The 23,030-nt window shown below is 34.3% G+C and overlaps 2 protein-coding genes and 1 non-coding gene across 3 annotated transcripts; all 3 read right to left on the bottom strand.

The window, feature by feature from the left end:
- Positions 1-2,754: 2,754 nt before the first annotated feature.
- Positions 2,755-7,489, bottom strand: LOC132045188 (large ribosomal subunit protein bL21m). The gene is made up of 5 exons (XM_059435733.1): positions 6,980-7,489; positions 6,670-6,750; positions 4,540-4,641; positions 3,250-3,324; positions 2,755-3,166 (listed from the first exon to the last, which is right to left on the bottom strand). Exons 1-5 carry the CDS (start codon positions 7,391-7,393, stop codon positions 3,056-3,058), a joined length of 783 nt encoding a protein of 260 aa, XP_059291716.1. The 5' UTR covers positions 7,394-7,489; the 3' UTR covers positions 2,755-3,055.
- On the bottom strand, positions 3,730-3,830 carry LOC132048453 (U6 spliceosomal RNA). Its single transcript, XR_009412989.1, has one exon. It is a non-coding gene; the product is annotated as a U6 spliceosomal RNA (small nuclear RNA).
- A 1,253-nt stretch (positions 7,490-8,742) lies between the features above and the next one.
- LOC132045179 (probable hexosyltransferase MUCI70) lies at positions 8,743-15,643 on the bottom strand. The gene is made up of 9 exons (XM_059435726.1): positions 14,633-15,643; positions 13,858-14,097; positions 13,546-13,756; positions 13,127-13,236; positions 12,844-13,043; positions 10,902-11,005; positions 9,885-10,072; positions 9,599-9,798; positions 8,743-9,221 (listed from the first exon to the last, which is right to left on the bottom strand). Exons 1-9 carry the CDS (start codon positions 14,865-14,867, stop codon positions 8,985-8,987), a joined length of 1,725 nt encoding a protein of 574 aa, XP_059291709.1. The 5' UTR covers positions 14,868-15,643; the 3' UTR covers positions 8,743-8,984.
- Positions 15,644-23,030: the final 7,387 nt, after the last annotated feature.

Raw genomic sequence — 23,030 nt, 5'->3', positions numbered from 1 at the left:
ATCATCAGCTCTAAAAGAAACACAACTCAACATGAGCAAAGAGAGAGGTGTAGAGAGATGTTATAGATGAGCTTGAGTTTCTAAAGAGGAATATGATAACAAAGATTAGAAGGATGTTCTTTAGCAAGTTCGCACAAAAAATCTTATCGTATCATGCATCTTAGTAGTTACAAAAAAATGCAAGGTGATTTTCTTTCCGTCTGTGTAAGTTTTGATGGACAATGTTCCTTGATACCTGAGCTAATTGAAAGTAGCAAGTGCCCGATATAATAATCGAGACGTGGACAAACTAGCTTGAATACCACCATTATCCAAACAAAAAAAATGAAAAATCGCAAGGCCTAAAATTAGATGCTTTTGAAAAAATGGTAGGGCAAAGCGAATAAGTGGGGTAAAAGAAAAATGAAAATGAACTATAACACGGTGGTGACAAAAGTGAAGAGAAAGGGAGTTCATCCTAATCTCAAGTTTTGTTTTGGAGTCAACTCAAACCTGTGTTTTGCTATCAAGAAGTGGGACAGTGTGTGGTGACTACTGTTTTAATTTGTGTCTATCCAAGTTGTTCAATCAGAAATTAGATTATGCGACATCTGTTTGACAAATATAGTCTGGAACTTGAATGATTAAAGCAATATACTCGATACTTTATGTCTGCAATGCAACTAGAGGAAGGTTTTGCAATTAATAAATTTTTGTTTAACCAACAAAAACTGCAAATCTAAAATATATCTCTGTAACATACTTCGAGTTCTTGCTAGTAAATTTAGCTCGATCAGGTCACACCTCTGGCAATTTAACTGTTAATTCCACTATAGACCTATTCTGATTTCAGTTACCATATTCATTAAGCTGCAGTGGTAAAAGCTTTTCAAGTTGCAATCAAATAAATCTATACTATAACAATTTTCAAGTTAATTCCACTGCAGGAAAAGATTTCTTTAATAAGAAAAATTCTAGACAAATTACGGGGAATATATTAATTATCGAACAAGCAAATTGGAATGTGCCGTTGCTCCTTTTTTACAAGCATCAGATATTTTAAAAATAGAATTATGAAATTCTGAACATTTAAAAATAAATATCTTAATTTTTTTCCTGCAGATATCACCACTTCATTGATGTTGTTAGATATACTTTTCCATCGAATTTCCCTTCAAAATTGAACAAGAGTCTTTCCTTTAGTAAATACTCTTTGTAGAAGAGCAAAAGACTAAAGGTAGCAGACTCAGATACCAAAAAAAAAAAATAGTGACCGAGATCTAGCACATTTGCTCAAGAGTAGAATCAAGGAAGTCATGCATGTTGTACTCTACTGTTATGGACGTTAAGAGGTCATACTGTTTATCACTCTTGCCAAAGGGTCTGTAAGAAAACAACTTCTTTTTTTTTTTTTTTTTTTTTGACATGAACCATGTTCGGCTACCCTCGAGTACCCATGCGCACAAGTAAACCCACCTTCTGTGCAATAGCTCGCACACCACACAAGAGAAAATAACCATTTTATACTACATCAATTCTGATTCATCTAAGATATCCCCAGGATGAGGCCCATAAAGCTATAATTATTACTTATAGTTCACATATGCATCTTCCCTTACTTGAACAAATAAGAGAGCTTCGACGAACAGGGTCAAAATTCCCCCTTATGATAACAAAGATTAGAAGGATGTTCTTTAGCGAGTTCGCACAATTTTTTTTATCGTATCATGCATCTTAGTAGTTACAAAAAAATGCAAGGTGATTTTCTTTCCGTCTGTGTAAGTTTTGATGGACAATGTTCCTTGATACCCGAGCTAATTGAAAGTAGCAGGTGCCCGATATAATAATCGAGACGTGGACAAACTAGCTTGAATACCACCATTATCCAAACAAAAAAAATGAAAAATCGCATGGCATAAAATTAGATGCTTTTGAAAATATGGTAGGGCAAAGCGTATAAGTGGGGTAAAAGAAAAATGAAAATGAACTACTATAACATGGTGGTGACAGAAAGTGAAGAGAAAGGGAATTCATCCTAATCTCAAGTTTTGTTTTGGAGTCAACTCATACCTGTGTTTTGCTATCAAGAAGTGGGACAGTGTGTGGTGACTACTGTTTTAATTTGTGTTTATCCAAGTTGTTCAATCAGAAATTAGATTATGCGACATCTGTTTGACAAATATAGTCTGGAACCTGAAGGATTAAAGCAATATACTCGATACTTTATGTCTGTAATGCAACTCTTATGTGGAAAATTTTCTCTCAAGGGTGAGGGTGAGGGTGAGGGTGAGGAAGGTTTTGCAATTAATAAATTTTTGTTTAACCAACAAAAACTGCAAATCTAAAATATATCTCTGTAACATACTTCGAGTTCTTGCTAGTAAATTTAGGTCGATCAGGTCACACCTCTGGCAATTTAACTGTTAATTCCACTATAGACCTATCCTGATTTCAGTTACCATATTCATTAAGCTGCAGTGGTAAAATCTTTACAAGTTGCAATCAAATAAATCTATACTATAACAATTTTCATTCTTTCTTCCTCACCCACACAGGTACTTTATAATAGCGTTTCAACAACTTTGTCCAAGAAGCAGAATCTAGCCGATATCCAGGACCCGAACCTAATATTGGACATGTATTTAAGTAATTTTGTAGCTAAATGATGCTAATGTATTATACAAGGCAATGCAGAAAACAAAGATCCAGTCAAAGTTGATTGTATTTCGCCATAGACTGACTACTGCATAGGGAAAGGTCAAACCCGCAAAGAGATGAAAGGAAGTCAACACTGCATTAAGAGTAGGAAATACTCCTATGCAAGAAAAGATTATTTTCCTTATGAGGTATGGGCTCTCATAGCCAAATACACATCCTCAAGATTTTGACTATGTTAAGCCTACAACAGATTCGTTCCCTTCCATCTCACGCCTGATTACCATCTGACCACATGTGGCATCTGAGTTCTAACATCAAATTTTATAAGAGAAAATGAGAATAAAAACGCTGAGCTGTGTCAGCTGTATATGCCAAAAATCCCCTACTCAAGCATCTTTCTTTGATCTTCTAACCATCTTTAAGCTGCTACTGCGACCTTCTTTGCACCCTTCTTCTCTGTCTTGAGAATTGGTACCACTTCAGGTTTTTCAACCCCTTGTATATCCGTAATCCTCAACTTTGTTAATTCCTAAAAATCAAGATAAAAAGGATGACAAGTTAAAGTAATAAACATATTTCTTTAACCTTCTTATCGATGAATAGATGAATAACCTGCCGATGCCCTCGTGTTCGTCGATAGTTCTTTCGTCTCTTCTTCTTGAATATCAGTACTTTGGCATCTAATGCCTGGACCAAGATAAAGACAGATGAATCTTCTTAATCTATCTGAATTGAGATAAAGTTGTACATATACATATAAATAAACGGAACTAAGTTATCCAAACATCCAAGCTCAGAGCCTGAAGATCTTTGTTAATCACAGAAACCACTTCGGATGTATTGAATATTACAAAAACCATCGCAGTTAACCATAAATGGCGGAAGTTAGTGCAACTCATGCAATGTACCCGAAGCGTATCAATACCTGTCAACAAATCAAAAACAAAATAAAGCAAGGAAAATATGCAAGATTGCTTAGTCAAGGACTCCAGGTGAAATTTTTTGCTGCTTGCTTAATTTTTTTAATACTCCAAGGGACAGAAAGCTGATGGATTGGCAGAGGTCTTTCCTCCCAATCACAGGTACTAAAACTGTGATTTGGACCATTTCTTGATTTGTAGTGTCATCCATTCATAGGCTCATGCTAATCTTCTCTGGATCGTCACAACTATTTTGGATGTTCCTGAAGGGGCAATAACGAAACTAGAACTAACTGAGCTATAAGTTTAAGATCTAGACCGTGGTTCTTCAGTTGAATTGCAGGTCATATAGTTATTTCATGTTCAAAAAAAAAACAATTGCCTCTATTATTAGTTCCTTTAACATAGCAACAATCCAACTACTGAAGACCTACTGCAACTTTTGCATGTTCTTGCTGTTCATAAACTTAGATGGTAGAGCAGTATAGATTCGACACTGAAGTCAATCTTGCAACCAGTAAAGATGAAGTGCACTCGTTACCAGAAAAGTACTCATTTCAAGGTCCTGTGTCTAGTCTATCCTCCTTCACTAGATACCTTTGCAACAGAAATGAAAAATAGATTCGAATAAGTTGGAGAAAATAGAATCATTCCTCTCCATGAACCTCCACCTAATACTAAAGTAATCTTTTGAGAATTCATTAAAATAAGAATTTCTTCTATCCAAAATTTAAAGCATTAAAGAGTGGTTTTGAGGATTTCTATATCCAACTTCTCAAAGTTCATGAGAATGACAATATACTTTTTTAAAAATGACAACGGTATCCAGGCCTGCTTGCGTGCAATTCGACTATTCTATTGGGTACCTGTTACCGGGTAAGTGTGTCCACCAAGACTTAGGCAGATGAGAATGATATTATAAACACAAATCAATATGCAAACAAGCTGAAAATAGGTAAGAGTCATGACACAACTATCTTACATGCTCCTCAACGACAGCATGAACAGCTGCATCAGGCAATATAGGCCTGCCAATGATTGTCTGAGTCTTTGAGCCCAACAGCATAACCTTGTTTAGAATCAACTGCACACAGAACAATGACAGGATTAATTATGTATTCAAACAACAGTTGTCTTTTTTTTTTTTTTTTGAAACTGGTAACTGTATCTTTTACATTTCAAATGTAGCAAAACAGTACTTACGTAGTACTGAAACCATATTTACCAACAGAGTTTTTTTTTTTGGACAAGATGTATTCAATCAATAGAGATTCCAATGTACGAGCATTTTCTCACAAGTAGAAGGCAGGAATAAACTAAAGAATTAAATAAGGAAAAGTACAGAGCAAGCTTCACCAGGGTCAACGTAGCATAGGCAATATGATCCTACATTGTGGAGCTTATACCTTTGCTTCAGCTTGAACTAGAACCAGTATACTCTCAAGAAAACTTATATCATACTATACTTATTTGTGACAAGGTAGTTTTTGACTTCTTTTTGTTAATACTGAGTCATAAGATTTGTTTGTGAAGCATGAATATGTAAGCAGTTTATTTCTAATAGAATTGGAAAACCAAAAAAGTTGGCTTTACTATAGAATGATATCAGAAGAATTAGTTTCAAAGAGAAACCAAGAATTAGTCTCAAAAGATGTTCATTTTCAACAATAGAATGCAAGTCTCCCTTTTCTTTCTGTACTTTAGAACAAAATGCACATTACCCTCTTTTGATAATAAAAACTTCTTAATTCTTCTCCATCATAACAAATAGTCACATGAACCCTCCCATCGTGTAGAGTCTTCTTTTAAAGAATCTAATTAGCTGATATTGGTATACTGAACTTCTGGCTTGGCACAGAATAGAACATGAATCTTCGGAATTGCAGGAAAGGTTACAAGACTTTGTAATCAGTATAATAAAGCCATATGGAAAACTCTAACATGCATTTATATTTTACCTTTAAAAGAAAGCTAAAGATTTAAAGAATTAGTCAACGATAGTGAATAATTTGCTAGGTTTCCAAGATCTTTTTCTTAGTTGCATTTTTTTATATAACCAAAGAAATGCACAGTTTTTTCTTCTTTTTTTGTATAAGGAAGAAAGTCGCATTGTTTTATGGAAAAGATTTCTTTAATAAGAAAAATTCTAGACAAATTACGGGGAATATATTAATTATCGAACAAACAAATTGGAATGTGACGTTACTCCTTTTTTTCAAGCATCAGATATGTTAAAAATAGAATTATGAAATTCTGAACATTTAAAAATAAATATCTTAATTTTTTTCCTGCAGATATCACCACTTCATTGATGTTGTTAGATATACTTTTCCATCGAATTTCCCTTCAAAATTGAACAAGAGCCTTTCCTTTAGTAAATACTCTTTGTAGAAGAGCAAAAGACTAAAGGTAGCAGACTAAGATACCCAAAAAAAAAAAAAAAAATAGTGACCGAGATCTAGCACATTTGCTCAAGAGTAGAATCAAGGAAGTCATGCATATTGTACTCTACTGTTATGGACGTTAAGAGGTCATACTGTTTATCACTCTTGCCAAAGGGTCTGTAAGAAAACAACTTCTTCTTTTTTTTCTTTTTTGATGACATGGGAACCCGCAGCCGCTACCCTTGAGGTGCGCACAAGGTAAACCCACCTTCTGTGCAATAGCTCGCACACCACACAGGAGAAAATAACCATTTTATACTACATCAATTCTGAATCATCTAAGATATCCCCAGGATGAGGCCCATAAAGCTATAATTATTACTTATAGTTCACATATGCATCTTCCCTTACTTGAACAAATAAGAGAGCTTAGATGAACAGGATCAAAATTTAGCTGGACCTCTGACAGACTCAACCCGCAACTGATCCTCTGGTTTTTGTTTTCAAATGTTTAGCAGTTAGGGATGGATGTAGTATGATGAAGAGGGATCCTCCACTTGAACTATATATACAGTTAAACCAACTCTTTGTAAGAATAACTATATTTACAGTTGTACTACGCAACCAATCATGGACTGACTTAAAATCCTACATCTGCCTCAGCAGCGTTTATTACAAAAAGATATCAACTTTGTACACAACATTCAGAAAGTAAAAACCATACTGACCTTGTCATTGACTTCACAGAACTTCAATTTCTCTGTAAAAATGGAATCACCATTGCTCACTTTAAACTGGTGGGAACCAATCTACATCACAAAGAGAACTTGTTCAATCCTCATACGGACAAAAGTAAAGCTACTTCATTTAATCACAACAAGTATACCATCCTCAATATCCATTTTCACAACATTTGTACTTGACCATGCCATTTAAACAGGCTAATGTGAGACCAATGTCATTCAAGAATACATAATTAGTCAGAAAAATGTAGAGAACCATCATTGAACATTGGAGTAAAGCATTAAAATAAGAAACCTGAATAATAGCAAAAACGGGTTCATATGGTTTGAAAACGCGGTCGGATCTCTGAAGTGGGCCCATCACCTTATACCCAATTTCAGCTGCCTCTTGTTCTTTCTCCTCTTGAGTATACTCTCTACTGGGCTCACTATTTGACTCCACGTCATCCTCATCATCAAAATCAGTTTCATCCTCGTCATCATCACCATCGCTAATGTTCGGTGGTTTCGAGCAGAAATGGCGGTGGAAAGATGAGATTTTAGTGTTAATTTGGGGGCATTTGGGAGAGGAAGTTAATGTGTTGATGGAATTGAGAAGGGCTGGGGTTAGGGTTGTTTGAGGGGAAATGGAATTGAGGGAATGGAGGTTTGGAGAGAGAAGGTATGATAAATGGCGGGTTAGGGTTTGAAGGTATCGCCGATTCGCCATTGTTGGCTCAGCTTTGAGGTTTTTGAGTGATGTGAAAATCTAGGGTTTAAGAGTGAGCTGGGGTTTCTGTCTCACTTCCTTCTGATTCACTCACCTACAGCTCCGTAACATGACTCACATTTACTGGTTCATCATTTTACACTGCTAAATTTACCTCATAATTTATTTGAGTTTATTGTTGTCCCTTCTAAATCTACCTTATGGAGGACCTTGTAATTTTCACTCTTTATACTGACTTATGTACCATTTTGCCATGAAAAATTTAACTATTCTGTGTTAGCATTTAATTAATGGCTATGTTTAGCTTTAACTTGATGTAGAATTAATCAATTTACCCTTTTTAGTCTGCGGTGACGGAGTCAGAAATTTTATCAAGGGTGTTTGAATTTTAAAGAAATAATATTTAATATATGTTAATTGTTAAGGATGTTCAATATGCAATAGTACATATCTGTAATACCTAATAATTGATTTGTCTATAAGGTATAATTTTTCGGCCTTCGGCACTAGTAGTCTGTATCTTTTCATGTTATTATAATAGTCTGTTGAAACTTGTGGCGTGTTAAGATTATATTTTAATGATAATCGTGTGCATATATCTCACGCACAAACTTGCAGCATTTTTGGGCATGCAAGTGCAACCCTTTTTGAGACATTATTCACTTTCTTTCCAACAATTTCCCATATAATGAGAAAATAAGAGTATAATGCATTAAATGTAGTGTTTTCCGGACTATGAACTATACCTTAAAATTTGATTTACAAAATAATTGGTGAAGTTTTTCAACTTCTATGAAGCAAAAATTCTTAATATAAATTAAGTTTCTCATTTATCATGTTATACTTTACTGATTCCTCATGAGTATACAGGAAATTCTTGTCTCAAATTTCACATGAACGGCCGCCCACTCCACATCAAGTGTATTTAGCAAATACTGCCTTTGGTACTAGTAGAATGAAGAAAATGCCTAGCGATCTAACAGCATTGCCATGTGAAGCTCCTAACTGTTACCTTCATATGATCACCAACAATGGGATTTTGGAAAATACTTATCCGCCCTCGATATTTACACCCAACCAAGCAATTTAACCACAAATTAAATTGAGAATATAGATCACATAACCATGGTTAAGTAATTAAAGCTTTTATGCACGGCAAATGTCTCGCATTGAATTGCTTGGTGCAAACATCACTTGCAATGAACTAAACCACGACCTCATCTCAGTTAAACAACAACATACCCAGTGTCGTTACACAAGTGAAGCCTGGGGAGAGTAAGATGTACGCCGACCTCACCGTAAAAGTGAATTTCTTCTTTCCTCAGACCAGTAGTGTGATGGGCAGAAAGTACATGAAGCTTGCGATTTATGTCCAGTATATGATGGGCTGTGATTTCATAATGTTTTAAGACTTAATTATATACAACAAAAAATAATAAATTGGTCACCTCCTAAAAGAATTGATGGAAAATTTTGATACCGCCTTTCTTGTAAACATCATCTATAAAACTCATCTTGCACAGTTCCTAACCCCACAATCCATATCCTGAATTAAGGGAAGGAAAGAACAAGAATTTTCCTAAACAAAAAATTATCTGAAGTTGAGATCTTTACTACCCGGAATAACTTTTCTATGACGTCTGGATTTCCTCTCTCTCCCACGCTTTGTGGGTATCTTTTTGACTGGACTAGTAAGGATACTTGATGCTGAAACATTGGGCAGGATCCTCAGAGTTTCATCAATTACAGGCGGCAGAGGATGAACAACCGCAACAGCACTAGGAGGAGGTGGGGGAGGCCAGTGCTCAAGAACTTCTCTATGGTAACCCTGCAGATAGCAGAAAATATGGCAGATAGTTAAACTATCATACTTGATCGGTTAGTCAAACTATCATATAAGTGACCATTTCAGAAAGAAAGAGCAAAGAAGGGGATTTGAAGAACTAAAGGCCAGCTTGACAACAGCAAACTTTAACAGAGATGTGGACCAGCAAATAGCAACTGCATATTGCATTTGCTCCCACTAATACCACACAGCACAATCCAGATGCGCATAGCAGTAATACTAACCAGGCACCCACATTAACCTTTTATGACCGTTTTCATGAATTTCTCAAGTGACCAAGTACAGGAATGGAAGCAGGTCTTTTGTTTTCAGATTCTATCAAATCAACTCAATCCAAAGGGTAAAGATATAAAGATCACCTGAACCACAAAGTTTCGCCGTTCACAGTCTAAGAACATATTCAAAGTCCAATTTGTCTTTTCCCTGATCTTGTCTCTCACGATAGCAAAGCTAATTTGGTCTCTTGGAGTAAAGCGGTCCACTTCATTAAACCAAAGACAAGTAAAGAGATTGGAGATCGGAATATGCTCTTTTACGATTACACACCCCTCAGGAACATCTGCAAACATATAATAGCATGCTCAGCGGAGAGGAATTATTCATTACAAGTAAAGAAAGATGAGGCCATAAGCATCACACGCTAACCACTCGTGATAGGAAGTTTAGCTCTGGTATATGGAGTTAGACCTTCCTTTTTATAGAAGTCAACCTGGAAATCGATGGAAGCATTGTCAAACTTAGAAGCAGCCTTATTAGCCTCTGCTTCTACAAACACATCAAAGCGCCTGTAGTGTCTTGATATTGCAAAGCTTGCATTTTTTCTCCACAAGAATCTGACATAGAAATATGTTACCTTCTCAAAAAAAAAAAAAAAAAAAAAAAGAATCTGACATAGAAATGAGAAAACTTCAATTAAGCAAGTTGGGCAGAACACAAACGGATATCTGAATCAGAAAGCTAGGATTCAATAATCGCATGGTTCTATAACCATTTATCTTCAAAGCAAGATACTTTCCTCTGATAACAAATGCTAATGGGCCCTTCCACGTGCTTAGTTTTACACTTAAGTCATGCACCAATAAGCAGTATGACTTTTTTATCTCTGTAAGGTGTCAAACATATAAAAAGCCTTGTTGGAGAGTTGCAAAATGTTTTAGGCTATCATGGCAAAATCCTGAGGTGACATGGACAGTAAGGACCATTTTGACATGGACAGGCTCAGACTAACAATTCGAAGAGGTGACTGAATTTAGGGCAACACACATCTCCCATGACGTATACTTTGCGAACAACTATTGTCTCCTATCCTGACGAGTATTACTTACCTTATCAAAAAAAAAAAAAAATTGACGAGTTGATTAAGGATGTGCAAGATACTATGAATGAGAGCAGCAGCCGCCCCAGACCAAAATGTCTGTAAGCTTACTATAGTTAACTTAGGTTGGGGAACATTATGCAAATCCATGTCCAGTATCAAATTCGCAGGAAGCATAACTTGTACCTCTTAGAAAACCACCTGGGTGGCCCTTAATGCTATAACTCTCAAGGAGAAACCTGGTGCTTTAGTTAGGACATGAAATTAAACCCATAGGAGACCATACGGTAGCTAAGCATGAGATTTGCTTATGTACATATGAAATGTGGGTTGAGCTTTAGATATACCTTTCAAGTATTTGATATGGATCCACAAGAAGCTCAAGTTTTGCGTCAACCCATAGAGAATAACGAGCATTTGGGAAAAGCCTGTGCAGCAAAAGCTTTGGGACCTGCAACGGCAACAAATTCTCACTTATACAAAATCTGTTTACAACACTCCTTAATAGAAGAAGCACTCGCCTAACCATGCGACAATTTGGCTATCAATTGGAAAGCAGCTTTCTCAAATCATTCAGTTAATACTGACAGGACTCAGGAGCATACACACAAATGCCAAGTGGACCAGATGGCTAATAGAAATAGAAACATGATAACAGCAAGGAATGCAAAACATAAAAGAGAAAAACTGCATATGGGTGTCACTCTAATCCAGTTAGAAAAGGACAAAGCTTCCTACATGAAGTCGCTAAACATATCTAATAGGGCCTAATCAAAAAAAAAAAAAAAAAAAAAAACTAAACATATGTAATAGGGGAGAGAAGTTTCCTATCAAAAGAAGATTTACTATAACAAAACTTGTGGACATCATGAAATGTGAATAAATCTCAACAGCAACTCCGGTTTTGGGAATATCCTGTTCCTGCTACTTTCATAAGATATGATAATATTTCTAATGCCACCAGCAATGAAGAAAAAAGTAATAATACAGACTTCTCTTTAGGTCGGAGTGGATATAAGGAATTTATATAGCCAACCCAGCTAATTTTGGGATTAAGGCATAGTTTATTGATTAGCTAAAGGCTTTTCTTTCTCTACATTTTGAGTTAGAAAAATCCAGGAAACGAAACTTACTGTTAACAGCTGCTAGTTAAAATAATGAAAGGAGACCACTCCATGAACTCAAATCGCTAAGGAAACCATCAACGAAGTATTTCTAGTCTCTTTGTCTGGAAAAAGACCATCCATGTAAAGTGACAGCTAAAGCCAAAAGCCTACTCGTGTCTCAAAGATGTAACTAACTCCGGAGGAAGATATCGTAAGATGGTAGTGCATCAGAAAAGAAAAATTCCACCAAAACTAGGAGCATTTTTCAATGCATCTTATGCTAGCTCTCAGCCTTCTGATTTTTTTTATTTTTTTTTTCAAAAAGAGAATCCACTATACTGGTGGTAGGTAGCAGTACCCGGTGGAATATTCGAGATGCACAAGCTGGCCCGGACACTATCGTAATAAAAAAAAAAACATCCAGCAGCTTCTTTCAAGAGTTCACTCTTAGCATAGAGATAATGGCTTGTTACATTTGTAGACTTCAAGATACACAACTACTACTATACCTCAATCCCAAGCTAGTTGGGGTTGGCTATATAAGTAAAATATTCAAGTCCCAATACAGACTCAAAGTTTGGGAAAGGATCCAAACTATAAATAGAAAAAGGAAAAAAAAAAAAAAAAAAGTTCACTTATCATGTAAATTTTTTCATTGTTATTAAAAAAATCAAAGGCTTTCTCATCAATTATGAATATGCAGTTCCAATAGCTAAACCATAGCTGCAGTTCTCCACTGACTGTCTTTCGTCATTTGCAATTTTGATCAATCTAAGACATTTCCATAAAGCTCACTCTCAACTGATTCATTTTCTTCAAACATTCAGTAGAAATGAACAGACTAACAGGTTACTTATATTGATTGGGCAATAAGGCTTCATAAACGACTACATAACTCTGAGAATTGCTATTCTTATATCTAAAAAGTAGAATTAGTTAAAAAAGAAAATGCAGAAATCACCAAGTATCCCTTTAAGTCATTCATGTACTACATTATCAAAAAGTCATTCATGTACTACTCTTGCATCAATTTCCCAATATTTTTTTCCAATGCATCAATGCTCTCTCACATACAGCATGAAAAGTAGCAAGAACCATCATAAATAGCCATTGTTTCTATTGATAATGTCTGCAAAGTCCAATATTATTCAACATAGGCAATGTACAACTAGGCATTAGTTACCTTTCCATTTCGTCTTGGATCATCATAAGGTAGGTTATGAACAACGACGATTCTCCATAAACCAATTCTCATGCTACTATCCAGTTCACTTGAATTTCTCAGAAAATTTTCGGTTTCCTCATCCACAAACATGTAGAAGCAGACATTCCCTTTAGCATATTCACTTATATTCTGTGGTTGACGAATCAAATCAAAAGCACCTGGTCACAAATGGACTTGTTACAACAACAGTCAGCAGGTTCAGCGACTCAATGTGACTTTACAATAATTGAAAGATCAATACCAAATATTGCCGATGCCACAACAACACCTCGACAAGATTCCATCGCAAGAAGGTTAGAGTCATCAATGTCAAAACCTGTCTGATACCCAGGCCTGGCTCCCCTGACAAATCTGTGCAGTAGAATAGCGCAAAACACAAAAACTCAGTAATTTGGCAATAATGTAAAACATCATCATTAATATCTAAAATGTGAAGTTACAAATAGCAAGGATTATTTAAAAATAAAAAACCTGTAACTGAAAGCTTTATAATATTTTCAAACAGATAAAAAATCATAGCTGCAGTCACTCTCTTGTGTTCATAGAATTGCCAAAGTAGAAACAAAAGGAAAAATATTTAAAGATAACCCCAGTCATGGACTCTCTTGTCTACATAAATTGTCAAAGTGGAATAAATTGTCAAAGTGGAAAAAGGCATACCCGCAGTGCACACTCATGGACTCTCTTATATCATATGAATCATTCCTCTGCTTCAGGGAAGGATACCCACCAAATTCTGAACCTCCAAACTCGGATTTACTCAAATTTTCTTCATGAATGTAAGTCAAACTGCTAACTCCGGGAGAAAAGGACGGTGCATCTGGCATTAATGCAATAGCTTGTTCGACAGGAAGATAGCATACTGGACATGCTGAAAGAATGAAAATAATCGGTTAAGAACTTAAAGCTTATATTTTCTCCATCCCAACCAATACAAAAATATTTAAGAGTAGAATATCGTGAACAAATTACGCCTTGGTCCAGTCCTCTTCTTATCTGCTGGGGGAGGTGGCAGTGTGAAGCCTTCACATGGATTCCCAGGAGGAAGAGTGTACCCTTTAAAATATGCAGGAGGTGGAGGCGGGGGAGATTCAATTGATGCAATTTGTCCAAGATTATTTTGCTCTATCGAATCGATATGCCTAATCTGTCCGGTCTCTGGAGGAAACACCTGACTATTCATGGAGGTGGTAAGTTCCTGTGTATCTTCACCTGATACCAAGTTGAAAATTGCGCAGGTCATGAAAGGCAAAAATAAAGACAAAGGGATGTATGTGCTAGTTCCCATATATGGATATGGAACTGTCAGATCGAAGACCATTTCCTTAGCCATGAGACAGAAGAACAAGATTGGACAATGTAAGAGTGTAAACTAGACATAATCAGGAAATTTCCTAATCAAGACATATGAAGAACCCAAGCAAAATTCCACCAAATCCAAAGCCTTCCGGGCTTTGAATTGATAAACACTAGGCATCAACCGTATCAAGACATAATCATTCTGAAAATCCCACAGTAATATATTGGCATTACCAGTAAATGAGATTTTCAATGTCATATTAATTAATTATAACCAAAATGTGCCACATTAAAATTTCCAAAGGTGCATGAACAACTGCAACTCAGCATTAAATTCAAGACAGAATCTTGTAACATCTATCTAAACTAGAATATTAGTGCTCCAATATGCAACAATGTGACTAATTTCAGATATATGCTAGGCAATGGGCAAGATTAAAGATCAAACCTTTGGCAACATACAAGACCCACAAAAACACTGCAGCAGACACAGCACAAAGTAGCAACATCCCAACCTTTTTTCTAGGTGCAAATTTGCAGATCCAAAGAAACAATCCCTCTTTCTCCTTAAACATTTTTGGGGGCTTTCTTGTCTGGAAAGCAGAGCCACTGTTCTGTAATTGGTGTTGTTGTAATGATCCATAACTCCCTGAAGAACGAAGACCCAATGACCCTGTAGTCATTGTTCTCCTCTCAACCTTTCAACTTCACCTCTCATCACTGATCCACATCCAATTGTTAATAAAGTTTGGATCTTTACACTAAAATTATCCTTTTTTTTTTGGCATAAAATCACCAAGAAAAACTAGACCCTCTTCACCAAATGATCTCAAGAATCAAAATCAATTGTCCTTTTCCAGTATTTCGATCCAATAATGACACCCCACTTAGCCAAAATCACTGCAGCACTGTCCTAAAATGTGATAATGCAACAAAGAGAGTTTGGTTTTTTTCACAGCAACTGAATATGAAGACTTAACTTCTTTTCACACACACAAATAACAAATCCCAAAGCTAAAACAAGTACAAGCACACAAAAAAAAAAAAAAAAAAAATTAATACTTCCAAGAAAAATTGGAATGAAAAATACAATTTCTTGAATAATACAAATTTCTGTGTATAATGATTAATTTAGAAGATTGGAAAAAAAAAGATGGAGAAATAAATGTCACTAAATTTAAGATTTGTTGGGTGGGGGGAAAATAATACTAGCACTATCTTCTAGGGTTTTGTGGTACTATCAAATCTAAGATCACTCTTCACGAGTCTAATTAATTTAGTAGATTATTTTCCATTTTTATGGAGGATATACCTGCGAAATTTCCTATATTCAAGAAATAAATTATGAGAAATTAATAATATAGGAAATAAAACAAAAAATAATAATAATATGTTTCGAAAAAACAAAAGAGATGATGATTGAAGGTAGGTTGTTCCATGTGCGCGTGATGCGAGGCGGCGGGCTATATCACCAACGTAATTAGTTGGAGTTCCATTAGGGGACAGTAAAAATGCACATCTTTTGTATAATGTGAATATTAAATTGATCAGTACAGAATTGTTGTAGCAGTTAAATATTTTTTATATTATATTTTTTTCATCTTTTTTATAAGAAATATAAGTTGTATTGTTGTATTCTTCTTTCTGGCATACTTATTAGTAGTAGTATGTGTTGTATTCGGCAATGTTATGTAAATGTGATAATTGCATTGTCAAGTAATGTTATTATAGACAAGCAGTCAAAATTATCCTTAAATAACAAAGCAAAAGAACGTGCATAATGTTACCATACTCTCTGTGTATGTATATATCAGTATTTTTAACAAATAAAGGTTGATGCGTATAATCAAAATTGATGACATATTTTTTGTGATTAACTTAACTATCTAACAGATGAATGAAAATACAAAAAAAAATTCAACATTTGAACCGAAAGTATCTAATTAAAACACTTTATTAGAAGTTGAGGTGTTCAATTGGTACCTGGCTTAATTAATTAGAGTGGGTAAATGAAATCTTCTGACAAATTTAAGAGTTCCTTTATATGTTAAGCCTAAAACTTATGAGAACTATACTGTAAATCATAGAAGAGGTAAGAAAGCAACACAGATTTGACTACTTGCAAACCTTTAAATAAGCCTTGCTTCCTTGGACCAGAAAGAATGTAACGTTACGTAATTATTCTAATTTATTTTTTATAACTAAGTGCTTAATTTAGGTTTCAAACTAGTAAATGTTACTCCTTATTCTGCGTAGTCCACCTGATAATTAAAACAGATTTATACTATCAGTGTAAAAAGTTAAATCCTTAAAAAAATAGTATCCCGATTAAGTTTATCAATCATTATATGATTATATATTACTAGAAAAACAAATTTTAGTTTTAGAGTGCTAAACAAGTATCAGCATTCTATTAGGACATCATTTCATATGAACTATTGTAATATTGTTGGTATAAGTCAAAGCCATGCAAAAATAAAAGTACCTGGTTGTTTTCAGTACATTGTCAAAAAGCGGAATTTTGAACACCCTTAACTACTGTGTCGATAAATGAATTAATATTGGCATTATGTAGCATTGTGCATTTATGTGTTAAGGAATCTAATTTTGAAGTATCAAATATGACTTAGGACGTTTTGATGATTGACAAATGATTTGGACCAAAAAAATTGGGCTGAATCAAATGAATAACATGGAATAACATGAAATTGTTGATAAAATAATTTTTGAGATCTCAAAAAAAAATAGTTCTATTCTTGTTTAGACCCATTCTCTTAATACAATATTACTAGGTCCTTGGTATATTAATTTCTAATGGCTGCAATTGTAACAGCCATATGCCTTCTAACATCACTTTGTCAAAAATAATGAATCATATTCATTGGCCATTACTTTCCTTCTATTACTCTACTTTATTGCCTACTCTTTATGGCCTTTATTCTTCTTTTTATGGTCGCTGACGAGGCTAATGTGTATAGATTTTTCTGCTCGTACTCTATCAAATTATAGTAAAATTTAAGATATCGTCCCACGGAGATTGGAACCACCTATGCTACAGATTTGTATTATCTTTGTTACTATTTGAGAGAATTAAATTGATGAAAGATGAGTTTTTGAAATTAAAATTACTTAAATTAAAAACAAATCACTTCCGGAAAAGTTATATATAAAAAGAGTTGGGAACTGCTGAATTCACTTGATATATTTTTGCGATAAAATCTCAGTTTCTACATGCATTTCTCTAAGGAATAATTGCTTATTTCTAATACAATTATATTTTCACACTAAGAAATAAATAGTTAATTAACACTCCGTGAGGTTATGTCAATTAATTGCTTTAAAACTAGTGACGATTAAATTGAAATATTTTCTTACTTGAATTGTGCTACGGGAATAAAGACCTCTTGCGATTAGCCTTTAAATCAATATAGTTATTTGAGTCAATCCCTCCGTGAGAATTAGGACTGAAAGAAATAAATTAAAGACCATTTAAATCAATAAACTTATTTGAGTCATTCCCTCCATGAGAATTAGGACTGGAAGAAATAAGATAAAGATTTGGAATAATAATACTAAAAATTACTCTCACTCGCTATTTTACTCATTGGGTATTATATATTAATTTTGCTCGCGAGAATTACAAAATTAATATAAGAATAACTTAGAGATAAAATATGTAGACGTGATAATAATGAATTGAAATAATCATTCCGGACAAAGTTTTGAAATATAAATAAAAAGTTTCAAGCCAAGAACATATAAAAACTGAGATAGTATTATGAATATATCAAGCTTCCTCAACTATCTCAACAGAAAGAAATTACTCCATTATGGAGTAAGAAAAAATAAAAATAGATAATGTTATCCGACAAAGACAAAAACAAGAGAAACAGACCAAGACTAATTCTTGTATCTTGCTAAAAATTGGATGCCCTTTGTCTTCAGAATAGCTTGCTACTTATAGAAATGGATGCCTGACTTTTTCTCCATAGACATGTGGATGCCATAGATGCGGCTTGTGGTGACGGACGCGCGTGTGGATGCCATAGATGCGCGTGGTGACGGACGCGTCTGTGGATGCCATAAATGCGACTGTGGTGACGGACGCGTCTGCAGATGCCATAGATGTGACTGTAAATTTTCACGGATATGTCTACGGAGTTGTAGATGCATAAGTGGTTCTCTTCTTTTCCTTGGCAATTTGTTCCTTCTCTTTATTTCTCTTGTATTCTTTTTCCTGCAAGATTTGTTAGAAGATATGCGGGAATATGATAATATTATTCATGTTTTACTTATAAATCTAATTTTTTATATACAAAATTACATGAATAATTTATATCCATCAGTCATCAATTTCCAGTGAACGTTTGATGATTAATTCATGTCATTAGATGGTTTCTGACAATATATAATTCTACACGTCTTCTTTCTTTTGCAAGAGAATGAGATCAATATAAATTTTTCTACCATATTATAGTGTCTTTGGGTTTTATAACAAAATAAATCTTTGTTAGATTTTGACTTCTAGTTTTGTACTAGAAGAGCTTGTTGAATCCTGGGGGATACACCCACACCAAGTGAAATATCCTTAAGGACAATGTCTTAATTGACATGCCTCAAGCTTTAAAGAATTCGGTACAATGTTCGTGATCGAGTATTTTCCATAAGATTTCCAACAATCTTGAGGATATTTCGTACTTTGTTCTTACGAAAAATACTACTTACAAAATCGTTAGTACTCTTTTATATATACCTCTCCCAGAAATAATATTTAGGAGATGTTTTAGTTTCTTTGATGGAGAACAACCAGAATTCAGTACTCGAGAGATCAAGGGATTTTCATATTGAAAGTACTAATTCGTGCAAAGAATTAAACTCCATGATGGTTACTATCATGATTCACAAAGTAAATCAGGAAGAAGGAGAAGTCATAGTAGAGTAAATTGGTCTTTGGAGAGGTTTCTGCATTGAGTGTAATGGAATATTTTGGTAAAAAGAGAGGCAGAGGATTCAAGTGTTAGAGATGACGGACCATAACACATATCATATGTGATCTTTCGTTACTCGCCTCTCGGCGGCAGCCACTTCTTCAAACTAGGTTCGTTTGTCCGCTTCATCAACTTTGTCATGCTTACTGGAAAATTACAATAAAACAGGTATGTCGCCATGCTACCTTTGTTATTATTTTTAATGAAAAAAAATATTGTTTTGTGTGGAGCAAATTAAGCCAACATACCCCTCAATGTGAAAGAAGATTCCGAGAAAGGATAATCCCGCTAAGTAAAATAAATTTGACTAAGAGGATGAATTTTTATTGTGGTCATCTTTCAAGCGAATCTTGTGTGTAATGGGAGATATTGGGTGTTAGACTTTGGTGCTACTAAGATATTTGTGCTAACATAATTTTGTGTTCTACACCCAAATTGAAGAAGAAGAATGGTTTATTTATCTTGATGATTCAAGAACTACTTAGGTTCTTGTAATTGGAAAATTCTTCTTAAACACATATTTGAAAAAACATTGGCACTAATTGAGGTGGTACATGTTTCTAATATTGAACCACTTTAATTTCTATGAGATTATTAGAAAAAGTGGGGGTGAAAGTTTCTTTTGAGTTTGATAAGGTTGTGTTAACCAAAAACTATATTTTTGTTGGCAAAGGATATTGTAATCATGATTTATCTGTACTCAATATTTCTCGAGTGATGAGCGAAAATGCTAGGACTTGATTTTTTTTTAAGGCATGCTAGACTTGAAAACATATGAAACAAATAGGGAAAACTTTCATCTCTTGTGTCTATTTATCTCTTAGTATGTGTTTTAACTTTTACTATGTTAATTATTTTTTAATATATTATTTCTTTGACAATAGTAATAAATCTGGAGTTCTTATATCACATCGTATTAATAAGCTAATCTTTAACTTGAAGATTGATCCAATATTTTCGTGTCTCTTATGTCATGAAATTTAGAAGCAGAGTGAATATCCTGATTTAAATAAAGGATGATATGCATGTGATGTTTCAATTGTAACTGATCGTGTTTAAAACTAAGAGAGTGAGAAAATTAGAGAAGTTTGTTGGGTGCTTTCTCTCTGTACGTTTTATATTATTTTGTTTATTTATAAGTAAGAGATAGTATGACTAAATAATTATGGTGGTACTAGGAGGAGAAACAATTGGAGGTAAAAAAATTCTTGTGAATTGTGGAAAAGTTATTTATTTAGATTGAAATATTTGAAATTGTGGGGGTGTCTTGCTAATGTTATGCTATTCATTTTTTAAAAGAAAAAGAATATCCGAGAGGTATCACAATTATGGTACTAGACATAGTGAATTTTTGGAGTTGGTTGGTAATGAGGCTGAGTGGTTAAGAGACCTCTTAATGAGTATTCCAATTGGAATAAAATCAACATCTTTTGTGTATACATTAATTGAGGTTGACAAGCAGTAATAACTGTAGTGAAAAATAAAAAAAATTATTGGCAAACATAGACACATTCATTTGATACATAACGTGAAAAAGCAAATTTGTGAGATAAAATAAAATTATTTATGTAAAGGTTATGATCAATTCTGAGACTATAAGAAAATCGAGGGGAGAATCTTTAAGAACTTGATCAGATTCCATGATGGTAACCCAACTATAGAGAATGAAACATCATATGAGTAATGAGATTTTTAAGTCGATCAAGTATGCACTATTAAAACAATGATGGTGTTTGAAGAGAAAACGCCATAAATAGTCCCCTATGTGATTGGTCTAAAATGATCCCCGAACTATACATTAGGATTTTCATATTCAAAAACTTATCAATTTGGTCATTTTTTTATACAAACAAGTATAAACCATCATGAGATTAATCGTTAAACCATTATATTTCTCTCTTCTTTTTATGGTGTTTGAATATACCGCGGGACTCGCGTCGGTTAAAATCGACTTAAAACCGACCCGATAGGCAAAGTTTGTTAAAAAAAAAATTAAAAACCGATGGTGTCACAAACTCTTAATCATGAAGGTTTATGATCCTTTATTGTATAAAAAAATAGACGGAGACCAAATTTGATAAGTTTTTGCTCTCAGTGGACCATTTTAGACCACTCCCATGATTCAAGGACTATATGAGTGTGTTTGAATAGTGGTGTGGCGAGTTACAAACTCTTAATCCAATTCATATCCTTTATAGGTGGTGTATTTCACGAACACACTTGATGATCGGACCTATATGTATGGTACCGCTTCTATGAAATCGTGACGGATTTCAAGAGCACGCACATGGCCTCTTAGCGCAAAACCGCGATAACGACAAAGATTGTGCAAATATAATGTGATTAAATAAAACCCTGGACTTACAAAAGAATTTTTGATTCATAGAAGTTCTAAACCTCACCAATTGTTCGGTAAGTTTATTCTTCTTTTATCTAGGTCTGTTTCATAGTCTACGAGACACCAGATTTGACGCATTGTACTCATATGTGAATACCCAACAGAAACTTCTTACTTCATTTTATTTCTTATTATTCTTTTTGAGATATGTGGGGGATTGTTGAAAAAATAATTTTTAATATCTCAAAAAAAAAAATATAGTTTTATTCTTGTTTAGACCCATTCTCTTAATACAATATTAATAGGTCCTTGGTATATTAATTTCTAATGGCTGCAATTGGCATTTGTAACAGACATATGCCTTCTAACGTTACTTTGTCAACACTAATGAATCATATTCATTGGCCATTGCTTTCCTTCTATTACTCTTCTTTATTGCCTACTTTTTATGGCCTTTATTCTTCTTTTTATGGTCATCAATTTCCCGTGAACGTGTGATGATTAATTCATGTCATTAGATGGTTTCTGACAATATATAATTCAACACGTCTTCTTTCTTTTGCAAGAGAATGAGATCAATACAAATCTTTCTACCATATTATAATGTGGTGGGTTTTATAACTAAATAAATCTTTGTTAGATTATGGCTCCTAGTTTTGTACTAGAACAGCTTGTTGAATCCTGAGGGATACACCCACACAGGATGAAATATCCTTATGGACAGTGTCTTAATTGACATGTCTCAAGCTTTAAAGAATTCGCTAAAGTGTTCGTAATCGAGTATTTTCCGTAGATTTCCAACAGAAATTACAGATGTTAAACTAAATGAATTAGGTACTGCAGTTTCATGTTCCATTCAAGAGTTTGACTGCTAGTAAAACTCTGTAAATAGAGGAGTCTCAAATAAGAATAAAGGATCAGAGGAATATGGGAGTCTTTAGGAATATCTTAGATAATCTTTGCACGAAATAGAACTCCTAAATACTACATAATTCCAGTTGTGAAGCAAGGAGTTTGCCTCTAACTCAGACATATACTTATCCTAAAAATGTTTGTGTTTAACTAACTTGCTTTCACTTGTTATTATAAATATACAAGTCCTTTGTTGAAGAGATCCACACACCTATGTTGAAAGCAATAGTAGAAATCAAAGCATACAACGAAGATCATTCTTAAATTTTTTGTCAAACCAGTCGAGTGTGTGGATGATACGTTGGACCAAATTAAAGAGCTTGTTTCATTTCTATATTTCATAGTGTCTTCAATCCTATTTTATTGTATTAGGATTGTTATTGAGTTGTACATATTTCCAGCTTTCATAGAAGCATTGTTTAGGTATTTTTCTAAAGAAAAATTAGCTTAAGTTAGGGGTAACTAAGAGGGATTAGAGTTAGTTCCTAGGTTGCAATTGTTCTGTAATATGAGTGTAGCTATAGTCAGGTAATTGTAGGGGTAAGGGATTAAGGGTAGTCTCTTAGGTTGCAAGTGTTTGTAATCTTAATTCGGTTGGAGCTCACAAT

The sequence above is a fragment of the Lycium ferocissimum genome, chromosome 2 (assembly GCF_029784015.1).
Source record: "Lycium ferocissimum isolate CSIRO_LF1 chromosome 2, AGI_CSIRO_Lferr_CH_V1, whole genome shotgun sequence".
NCBI lineage: Eukaryota > Viridiplantae > Streptophyta > Magnoliopsida > Solanales > Solanaceae > Lycium > Lycium ferocissimum.
The sequence above is the reverse complement of the archived record's forward strand: the minus strand, read 5'-3'. Positions and strand labels throughout refer to the sequence as shown.